The sequence below is a fragment of the Sipha flava genome, unplaced genomic scaffold, assembly GCF_003268045.1.
Source record: "Sipha flava isolate LNK unplaced genomic scaffold, YSA_version1 249_pilon_pilon, whole genome shotgun sequence".
Taxonomy (NCBI): domain Eukaryota; kingdom Metazoa; phylum Arthropoda; class Insecta; order Hemiptera; family Aphididae; genus Sipha; species Sipha flava.
The window spans coordinates 1,338,447-1,351,204 of NW_020272898.1; the positions used below are offsets into that span (position 1 = coordinate 1,338,447).

Below are 12,758 nucleotides of genomic sequence, written 5' to 3' on the forward strand. Positions count from 1 at the left end.
TTATAACAATCTTAGGAAGTAATAAAATATAGACAGATTTTAATAGATACAACTTATAAAACTACCCACATAAATATTAATGAATATTTTCAAAATATTGTAACTTAATCTTTATTTTTTATTTCTTATTTTCTCTGTAAACAACAAAATATATTCCAAAACAAATTTGTCGTTTGTAAGAAATTCTTTTAGCGAATACATTTTTAATATAATGTTATATTAAAAGCAAGTTTGTTCATAGAAATCAACACTAAACTTTGAAGGTTCCTTGAAAATGGAAGTATAAATTATATTTGATGGTTTCAAGTAGTTCAGTTTTGAAAAAAAGGTGCTTTCTATCTATATTGTATAAAATTACGAAAATACAGGATTCCTTAAAAAAAAAAAATTTGTAATTAATTACTAAAAAGTGCTCTTAAGTCAATATAATATTCTAAGTAAGCATAATTTCACTGAATATATAAATATCTAATATTTTAATAAAAATATATGTAAATATAATCTAAAATCAAATAAATCTTAAAAATATGACTTTCTAATTGTTAATGCTTGATGTACTGGTAGGAAAGCAAATGCATATATACAAAGAAATGGATTTAATTTTAAATTATAAGTACTAAGAATGAAAACAATCTTTTAATCATTAGAAACACAACAAATTAATTAAATAACTTAACAAGTTGGGTGAGATTTTAAGAGATAACCCTAAAAGTAACAAACTTTAGTAATACATAAAAACTTAAACTTCATTATAAATTACAGCAGCTTTAATCGATTTAAAAAATAATAAAATTTTATCATTCTTTGTGACATAAGTTTAAAATCAGATAATTATAATTTTAATAATTCAAAAAGAAATCAAAATAATTACGCCGCATAGAATTTCAAAAATGATTTTTAATTATTAGAACATATAGTCTGGAACTTTGATATAATAGTACTTACATGTTAAATATTTACAGAAAAACTTACATTCTAAAAATTGAACTTGGACGTAAAATATTAATTGCAAACACGTGACTACATTCATCCATCAGTCGTATCTCGTGTAAACGTACTAACACGATTCGTTAGATGATATATCTAGATAATGTTATCATTCATATATTTTTCTGTGGTCCTAACCATAGAACTTATAGGGTCCCGAAAAATATCAGTATATTATACCATGATCATATTTGTTCCAAGGCTATTATCGTTTTATTATTTTACTAGTGTACACCAGAGATTTTAAACAATAACATTTGTTTAAAATCTTTGATGTATACTCCCATCGTAGATATATAATATCACGAACTAAGATAATGAAATAAATAGTAGATAAACTAAAAACGAATGTTGTTAACAAGAATTAATATACATAATTAAGTACAGTGGCGAAGCACGAGTATTTAAGTTGGGGAGACATTAAAATAATACGTTACAACCTCCCCCCCCATTTATAATTTTATATGTAATTATAATAAAAGGGACAAGGTCTTTTATTTTTTATTTCATATTTTTTTTTCGTATGAATAGTTTACTATTCCATCATTCAACATTTCATTAATTAAATCATCAGGCATAGTGGCGAATGACTATAGTACAATATTTTAATATTTAGATATGAATATCACGCCAGAAATAAATAAATCGTAAAATAAAAACCAACCAATAACTACGATAACAAAATTGCGTTGAACGATAACGCATCAACGCGAAAAGCAATGACGATTACAATAATGTAAATTAAAATGAAATAATAAATACGAATGCAAGACATATCTCATAGCGCAATGGTAATCCTCACTCAATAACCTATTACCCCTGCACACCGTGCCTTGAAAAACCAGACGTTGCAACGCGTCGTCTCATAATATTAATTTTTATATCTGTATTTGGATGTTTATAGAATTAACCACTACGCTACAACAGCTCTCGTGCACGTATTACGGCACTTATGTTTGAAATACCAGACATCTTCTCAGTTGAATATTCAAATTATAATTAATTATTAACAAAAGATAAATAAAACATTTTAGAAATACATGGTAATGATTATTAGCTCAAGGAATTAATAATTTATGAAATGTTTTGCTTTTTTGGGATAAACGGTCTATCCGGTGCTCGACTTGAGGGGGGACGCAGGGGGACGGAGTACCCCAACTCATTTTCAGAAATTTTAGCGTCCCCCTACTATTATTATTATGAATTTTCAACTATTTGGATTTAAGTTGTTTTTTTGTTTCCAAGAAATACGGTATTTACTTTGGAATGTTGTGATCAGTGCTCGACTTTAGAGGGACGCAGGGGGACGGAGTACCCCAACTAATTTTCAAACATTTTAGCGTCCCCCTACTATTATTACACAATAATCATAACGTTCAGCCAGTTTTGGGGACGTTCTTTTTTTTAAAGTAAATAGAGTCTCCCTTCTTTAATTTTGCCAAGTCGAGCACTGGGTATATCACAGTTTGGTACGATATATCACTTAAATTTTTTTTTTCTGTAGCCATTAAAATAAAAGCTTCTAGATTGTTCTGTATCATACTGTTCCTATAAACGGTTTTCACCTGAAAAAAAATTACACTCATTATTATAGTATAAAAAACAATTAAAAATGCAATAAATTCGTTTATATTTATTTTACTATTTAAAAAATGTAATGTTCGCTACCTGCTTTAATTTAGAGAAGGCTCGTTCACAAGCTACTTGCGTAATGGATAAAGTTAATATTTTATAAGCTTTATAGTATAACGTATGCTTTACTATACATGTTGTACTTATATTATAAAATAATAAAGCCGCAATAATGTATTTTTGTAGTTTATTTCTTAGTTTATGTCTTAATGACTCGTACACAGATACAGTTATAATAGTTTTTACTTATTAAATATAATTTTATATAAATATAGTTTTTTGTGAAGCTTGTGTAATTTTACAAATAGGTATAATTATTTGTCTCTGAATTATGTACCTGAAATCTCAGATTTACTGGTCTCCATACAAGAATAAAAATAACTCTAATCTTGGCAAGAATTCAGACAATTATCTAGATAAGTAAAAATTTTGTCTTAGATAAATCCCAAAACTGCACGGGCAACGCATGTCTATTACATCGAGACACTCAACGAGTTAAATAGACCAAAAGATGAAAAACTATTATGTATTATAATCTAAAAATTGTAATAAGTTACTTGTACAATCTAATTGTCCGGCCCCATAATTCGATTATTCGACCGGCCCATCAGGAAATTTCCCGATATTCTGATTTGCCAGTCCACCTGCTCCAACTGTTAGTCATTATGAAATTATTTATTATTTCAATTAATTTTTGAGTACTATATACTTGAGTATTTTTAACTGTACAAGAAATAATACATTTCAACACATGATACAAGTATTTTTATTACCTTTATTAAACAAATTATTTGCTATTTATACTTTTAAATGGCGTTCGGAACAGTTACTATACAAATACACAATAAAATCAATGGTAAAATATACTTTATTTGTCTCATGTAACTGTTTAAGTAGATACGTAATCATATTTGTATTAATTTTAACAATTTCTTTTTCTTGACACTTTTTTGTTTCATATTTCTATCGTGTGACAAAGTTTCATTTGCACAAAATTATAATACATAATAATAATTAATACACTATAATAGTCATTGGTCTTAAACTAAGATTAAAATTTAGTAATAGATCATCTATAATCAGCACAATATTGTACTACCTATATATTATTTGTATACAAGTAAAGGCTGGAAAATGTCAAAATTGTCTTTATATTAAACCAAAATGAGTTAGTTCTGCCCACGGATAAACATATATAAGATATAAAAAGATATCTTTAATCTGCGGGGAAGCGCTCGTGTTCTCAGTGAACTCCATATGATAACATATAATATAACTCAAATAACATTTAACGTGTTATCATATAGAGTTCTCTGACTGTTCTGTGATCATATCTATGGTGGTGTCACAGTGATAATATTCTGTATCAACTGATACAGATAAGGTAGAATACCGAAATCCAAAATATCTGTTATTTTCAATTCTGTATTATTTGGTTGAAGTTCTTCATTATTCGTTAAAAACAAAAGTAAGTTATAGACTTTAAATATTTTTGTTTTAAAATTATACTTCTTAATATGAAATCTACAGTAGACGACAATGAGTCAAATAATAAAAATCATTATAGTAATAATTTAACATTACCAACATTTTTTCATGAGGTTTGTGGAAATGGATATACTTAATGAATTTTAATTTTTATAAATATACTAATACATTTTATAGCATCCAATAATAAAATCAATTTTTGCTGGATCTGTGTCAGGACTTTTTTCTACAATTATATTTCAACCACTTGATGTTGTTAAAACAGTCTTACAAGATCCTAGGAAGTATATAAATTGATTGTGTTTTTAAAAACATTATTGTAAAAATTAACATTTTATTATTTTAGTGATAATAAATTAGGATTAATGAATGCCACAAAATTAGTCTGGCAACAAGAATCATTTTTTGGATTTTGGAGGGGATTATCACCAGTAAGTAATTTTAATAGTGAATAGATTTACATAACTGTATTTTAGATAAAATTAAAAATAAAATAAATAATATGGATTAATATTTTTGGATATTATACATACTTATTTAATTTAATGGATCACCAGACATTCTTATATAAAATTAACTTTATGAAATATAATTTTGTGCATATAAGGAATAAATTAAAATTAAGATTTTTCATTAGAAAATTTTAACCAATGTTTTATGTTTTTTTTATTTCTATTTACTATTTAATCACAATAATTTTGTTTAAACAATAGGAAAAATAATATATCTAATTGTTTACATACAATAGGTACATTATTTAGTACCTATATGAATTAGTATTGTATAGACATAGAAGTAAAAAGAAACTATTTCAAAATAATGCTAATTAAATTGTTAAATTAAAATATTTGGTTTGTAACATTTTTTATTGACCTTTGTATCTTCTAGTAGCATAAAAATGATATAATTCATATTTCAGTAGTCTTACAAAAATGTTAATTTTTATACAGTTACAATTAAAATGTTTAAAATAACGAATAATTTGGCCTTCATAGTTACAAAGTTCATTACATATATAAGTTACTAAGTATTTGGACTATCCTGTATACATAAGTTACATTATATTGATATACAATTATATTAATAATTATTTCAATTATCAGAAATTTATTGATGTAGTCTTGTATACTAAATTATGTACAAATAATATGAATTATCAGAATTAAAGGTACTTTTTGTGCCTATATCAGTAACCTTTTAAAAATAATTATTAAATAGGTTTTACGCTGTTATTAGTGAATATAATCAAGATAAAATACAAAATAATGTTAATAGTAAATTGTATAACTGTATAAGACTTGTACTGTATACTGACTAGCTGAATTATAAATTATATTATATGAAAATAATGTTACTAATATTGTATTATAGATATTATAAAAAAAAAAAAGTGAATTTAATACTACCTTCTTATATAGGGTATTCCTCAAGGATTTTATAATTGCAAAACTCCTATGTTGTTCAAAATGGTCATATATTGTCATTTTTCAATAATTTCCACAATTTAATACCACTTAGTACATTTATAAGTTTTTTAGTTACTATTATTTCTTTCATTAATTTATTATATTTTATATATTAAGACAATCAAGTAATATAATACTAAAACCTAAATGGTTCTATATATAACATCATTTTTTTATTATTTATAAAATATTAAAAATTATGATATTTATTAAATTAAGAAGTCGAAGTTTAACCAAAAAAATTGTTACATATAAAATATTTTATTTTAATAAAATAAAAAGTTAAAAAACTCGTAATTTTCTAATTTTGTCAGAATATATTTATAAATTACTACGAAATTATTATCTGAAATATTGTTATTATTATTAAGTAGAAAAACCTGGTACCAACGATTTTTAGAAGATTTACCATTTTTATCGTACCCCTTTGCAAGGTTCGGAATTTGATATCTAGATTTAATTTCTTCTCTAACTAAATCGTAATTCTAAATGAAAAACTATTGATGTCGAATTATTTATATTTGATTGTCATTTTTTATTCCTTGGGTAGCTTTTACATCTATGAATTTCTACTTAAGTTTTTTGTTCAAAGTTACATAAATCAGTTCAATGTGTTACGGTTTGCTTTACATGGATGCTGAGGATCCCACAACAATGAAACGTTTAGGGAATGAACGACAAGCGGAAATAATAATTGTGTATAGCATAAAACAAATCAACTTATATACTAGGTTAGTATATATCCTAGTATATACCTTATATATCCTTATACATCCTTATATGTCACCTTTAGCCACTAGAATAAAACACCGCGTCACCCTAACATCAAAATAATAAACTACTTTAACTCTGTATTTTAGAATAATTTTTGAAATAACAAAAAAAAAAAAAAAAAAAAATACAGTACACAGAAAAATAATAAGTACACCTACAATTTATTTTAGTTATAGGGTTCAATAAATATAGATGGTTAAAAGTTTAAATTTGCAAATTAAAAGAAAAAAAAAATAATGATTTGTATGAAAACTGATAAGAAATTGGGCCCTGGTTGTTTTTAAAAAGTTGAGGAATTCGAGGGCTGATGGTGGAAAGACCGAGTCTCATATTGTCTTCTTGAATTGTAGAGCTATAAGACTACATATCTAGTGACTGCAAAATAACTGAATAACGGCCCTGGTTAAATCAATAAGATAATCATTCAGTGATTTCGTAAACCAAAATACTGCACGTATTTATCGGATCTAAATATTATAATGTTATAAACTTAAAGGTAAGATAAAATTTACATGGCAGTTTTGACAATATGATTTTATTAAAATTAATTTTTTTTTCCTTTTTCCTTGGAGATTTCGTGTCACTCCTACACTCAGTGCCGCAACTACAAAATAGGAGGCCCGTGCGCGGTAATTATTTTAGGTCCCTTCCTAGGATTTATTTTTGTTGTACGTCTTATTTATAAGTATCAATTTTTTTAGGTATATAAATTATAATATGCAATATATAATATATAAATTATATATTATATATATCAAATTAAATACCTACAACTGTTGTATATTATACATCACTACATATTAATGTAGTAAATTTAAGTAGTGTAGGTAGTTATGTTGTATACCTACCCAAATACTCAATGGACTCATTGTTAAATTATATTACTCTAAAATATTATGACATCCTCACCTAAATTTTAAAAAAAGTTTCTTTTTATTATAAAATATTAATATAATATTATTAAATAATTGTTTGTTTGTAAAGTGTAGTTTATTTTAGGCTGGGACTAGGGGGCCCTCAAATGTATGTAAGCCTTAGGACCCATGTGCACGACACACTCTGCACACTCGATTTTTGCGGCCCTGCCTATACTGCGTCCATATCTCACTTGGGTGACATTTCACCCCAGTTGAAAACCAGTGGCATACACCAAGGTTTATAGATAATTTTATTTATACGAGTATATTATAATCTATAAACATTGAGCATACGTAATCTTGTACCTATTTTTATTACTAGAGCTCGGAAAGTTTATGCATTTTGCATTTTTTTTCTTGGAACTTTTTAGACAATGCTCTTTTGGCTACAAACGTATTTCATTAACATGTGCATCCGAATAAGTAATTTTTATTTTGCATTTATTGCATTTTTTGGTGTTTATTACTTTTTAAGTAATTTTTTTGACATTTTTAGTCATTTTTACTGATTTCACACTAGTAATTCACTTCTTATCGTTTCTTGTCGACCATTATGTCAATCTCTTAAGACTTGTCCGATTTTATCTTGCCGATTACATTCGTGATTGTCGTATTGTAGTGAATATTATTAAAACAAAATTTTATTATTTTTTCCTAATATTCAATTAGTATCCGATTTTATCTCGTCGATTGCAGTCGTCGCGTCGTTTTCATGTTATAGTCAGGGGCGGACTGGGTAAATATTTTAGGCCAGTAATTTTTTTGTCTAGTCAAAAATGAACAGGGAACCAACGATTTGGTCATAAGTATGCAAAAAAAAAAAAAATAAATAAATAATAATGATAAAAAACCTTTATTATTTAAAAAATATTTTCAACATTTTATGTAGATATATAAAATTATACATAATATATAAAAAATTTTTTTTTTATAGATACAGTGTACACATTTTAATATAATACCTATATATTAAAATTAGCTCTTAAATTAATTCTTTTTTTACATAATTAAGTTTTTTTTCATAACTTCACTAGTTTCCCCAATTCTGTCGATTAAAATATCGTCATACTATATTTTTAATTTCTAAAATATTATCAGGCCATTTAATCTATAATTGTAACGGGCCAGTCCACCTCTGGTTATAGTAAATAATACCTAATATATAATTTTATTATTTTTTTCATAATATTTTCGAAATTACGAAAATTAAAACGTCGGTTAGTGCTTGCCGTGCCTCACAATCACTTCAGTGCAGTGCATTTTATAAGGAATTTTCACTGGGCGATAAAAAATGTTTTTTCTCAAAATAGTCAATGTATAATACCATAATACGATTATAGTAGGTATTACAAGTTTGTTTCACATTATTTCGCCCAATCTTTTAAAATACTGTCGACAGAATATAATCACTGGGGCGACATTTGTGTCGCCTAATTAACTAGTTAAAAAATGCACTGCTTCAGTGGACGTGGAAAGAAGTTTTTCTAAATATATTATTAGATAATCGTCGTTCATTTACTTTTGATAACATCAATCACGCTTTAATTGTATAATGCAATTATTTTGATTTTTGAGTAATTAATAAGCTTTGAGAAATTTATTAAACAAACATTTGTAATTTTTTTATTTCATATTTTAAGGATATATTTCTGTCACATTTTGAGTAATTTGTAAGTTTGATAAATTTTTATAGAATATTATGGTAAAATATTTAAAAAAAAATATTTTTATTCATTTAAAACAAATATTTGTAGTTTTTTAGGTAGGTCATTTTTTAAGGACATTTTTGTCATTTTTATCTTTTTTTATATAATTTTAATGTTTTTAAGGTCATCAACTTCTGAGCCCTAGTTATTACTATGGATTATAGAATATAATTGGCTTAATTTGCCTACTGTCAGTAGAGGGTGTCCATTGCGTTGCGCGCAGCGTTCTATGAATTGTTGGTTTTGTTTATATTTAAATTCGCTATTTTGTCGATCATATATAAAATTAAATTATAGCGTTAACATATTATTGTTAATACATTGTGTTTTTAAGTAATAATATGCAGTGGCGTATTTACAGGGGTAGGGAATCCAGGGGAACTGGACCCCCCCCCAAGAACCACTCCAAAAAATAAAAAATAAACTAAAATTCTTACATATTTGCAGAATTGGCTATGTTAAACATTTACAGGGAAGTTGAAATAACCGTTGATGAAATGATAGAGGAATTGGCCATAAAATCGAGACAACTGGAATTTTTTTTTATAACAATACTTTAAATTATATTATGCTAAATACAATATATAAGTATATATATAATATTAAATAAGACTATACGATTATTACATTATATATTTAGTTTAACTTCCTCCAAAAACTGTATATGGACGTAACTATTACAATGTAATATATAGTTTATATTAATTATGTATAAACTGCGGACCCCTCCAGAAAAAATTGAAAATACGCCACTGATAATATGCAAAAAAATAGTTCTGTTGGGCCGAATGTTCGTTTTTCGGACGACGACGACGACGAACGACTAATCGAATTATTCGTTAGCAAACATAAAATACCATATGATCTGAAAAATTACTAGTTTAGTAGGAAAACATTTCTATGCCGCGTAATACGTTTTGCAATAACGCCGACGTAATAGGTTTCTGCAGCGCAAAAAACAAACTTCTAGGAAAACGTAATACTGCGTTTAATATAACAATTAATTTGGATGGAAATCACTTAATTTAAATAAATAATTACATTTTACCGTTTAAGGATGTGTTGAAGTGGTCGAACATAAATGGTTATTTATTATGATGGTGATATTGAATATTTTCGTGGCTGAGGGAAAAGTTAATACGGAAGTCATAATAACGGAAATCATAATGCGTTTAGATGATGAAAAATATGGGAACTTATTATAATATTATTATTATAATAAAAAAAAGTTATTATTTAAAAGTTGTTCCCAATTTTCTAACAAGTTGCAATAACTGTCGAAAATATCGGTGTTTAAATGTATTTTATATCCATAGTACAATACCGCTATGTATTACAAAATTCTAATACATTTTGAATAAAAAGAGGGTTACGCCGTATACCCGTTTGTAGATTTTTGATTTTTGACTTATACCTAATGTAAAATATTATTTTACCGGTATACGCTCCTTAAATAACTCTTAAACAAAATAAAACTTATTTAATAGTATATTGGAAAAAAATTGTTATGAAGTTTGAATGAAATATTTATATTTTGAAGATGACAGTGTACAGTTTGTGATTCAACAGAATCATGCAGTAAGATTATTTCTAAGGAAAAAAGAGCTCTATGGCTCGACTTCCATAAACTATAAATAATTTAGAGTTCTTCCAGTCAGGTATTTATATAGGGAGTTCTCCATTTTATTTAAAGCAGGTAAAATTACTACCAAAAACGTCAATAAACGAGAACACAGGGCTTACGATTTTCAAGTTTATTACATAAAAAAAAATATAGGTTATAAGTTCGTAGATTATTTAGGTTCAATTAATTTTAATGCTATGCCACTTGAGCTGAAAAAAAAAATTGTAAATAATGTATATAAAAAAAATTATGAATTTAAAAAAAGAACTATTGTAAACTGGTTGTTGTTTAATCTTTAACTGTGTATGTTTGCTAATTAGGAAATAATTTATATAAATATTTTTATTTTTATATATTTTATAGATTTTATTGTTTACTAACAACTCATTTACCTCGCCACAAGCTCTACTTAAAGGGATAAATTAAATAACTAATATATTTATTGTAACTATATTATTTATTTAATAAAAAAAAAAAAGTTTACAGTTTAATTTAATTTTAAGTTCAATTTAGTGAATAATAGATTGAATAATAAATGTTATTAATTATAGGATGGACTTACAGTTCATGGTTCGTAAATCTGCACAAAGCATTTTATAACGCGTGACAAATGTATATCTTATGGTGTTTTATTTTATAGTTTATTAGAAGTTATAAACATGGAAGGGGTCAATTTAATTTATTCCAGTTTAGCAAGAAAAAAAAATTATAGAGCGAAGCGAGAACATTTACTTCAGATTAATATACATATTTTATTAGTGCATATTCCCATAAATATATTTACCAATACACCACTGTATAAATGTAATATAAATGCATCAAAAATTATGGTGGCTTTAAATTTTATAAAATATTATAATAAAATAAAATTTACTAAAGGATTTAATACAATAGTATATTACATGAAATTGAACTTTAATTTAAATATTTAAAAAAAATTGAAATTGATTATTTGTATAAAGTATAAAATTAAATAATATACTTTTAGTAATTAACTCTTCAATAATTGCTATTGTATACAATATACAACAATGACCAGTTAATTTTGGTATTAGGATTAACACCTATTGTAATAGAATAATCAATTTATTATAATATTTTGTAATTATCAAATTTTTTAATTACAGTCTCTTGCCCGCAATATTCCAGGAATTGCTATTCATATATCACTTACTCAATTAATTAATTCATATTTAACAAAAAATAGTGAGACTTCAATGGCCAAATCTGGACTAGCTGGATTTAGTGCGCGATGTATTACTGTGTCATTATTAATGCCTTTCACCGTTTTGAAATCTAGAACTGAAGTAAATAAGAAAGAATATATATACATATATTATATTTTCTCATACATAATTTTTATTGTCAGTGATTTTATTTTTTGTTTTTGATTATATTAAAAACTTTTAATTAATAATTTTCTTAGTGTGGTCAGTACCATTATGCTACTTTAACTAGTGGTTTATCTGGAATTCGTTCATCTGAAGGCTGGAAAGCTTTGTGTCGTGGATGGATACCGACCATTTTACGAGATGCTCCATTTTCTGCACTATATTTTATGTTTTTTATTAAATTTAAAAATATAGAATTGTTTGAAGGTAAGTAGAATGAAATTTAAAATTCACTTAATAGTTGTATTTAAAAAGATAATTTATCTTGTTTAGAGTTAATTTTTATGTATTATTATAGGTATTAATTATAAATAAAATTATACACGACTTACATGCTTTTTCATATGCTTTTAACATATATCATAATTACTAATCAAATATATTTTGATTTGTTTTATTGAAATTAGATAGAAAAAAACCGTACTATACTTTTGGGTGTGGTCTCTTAGCTGGAGGAATAGCATCTTGCATTACTCATCCATTTGATGTAATTAAAACTACTCAGCAAGTTTCAAAAGATAATATTCCACTACTTGATGCAATTGTTTTAATAAAACAAGTAAATTATGTAATTATGATTGTTTATATGAAATTTAAAAATAATTTGTATATTTATAGAAGTATGGATTAATGGGTTATATGAATGGACTTTCTCTTCGAATTCTAAGACGATCATTAATAGCTGCAATTACTTGGACTATATTTGATAAATTAACCTATACTTAATTTATTTTTATTTATTTATTTATTTTAAATTGAAAAAAAATCTTCCC

At 25.5% G+C, this 12,758-nt stretch overlaps 1 protein-coding gene across 1 annotated transcript; it reads left to right on the forward strand.

Annotated features, from left to right (window-relative positions):
* The first annotated feature begins 4,093 nt into the window (after positions 1-4,093).
* Positions 4,094-12,758, forward strand: LOC112684420 (mitochondrial glycine transporter B-like). Its single transcript, XM_025555955.1, has 7 exons — positions 4,094-4,220; positions 4,285-4,391; positions 4,454-4,538; positions 11,722-11,901; positions 12,021-12,192; positions 12,393-12,544; positions 12,604-12,758. Exons 1-7 carry the CDS (start codon positions 4,137-4,139, stop codon positions 12,709-12,711), a joined length of 888 nt encoding a protein of 295 aa, XP_025411740.1. The 5' UTR covers positions 4,094-4,136; the 3' UTR covers positions 12,712-12,758.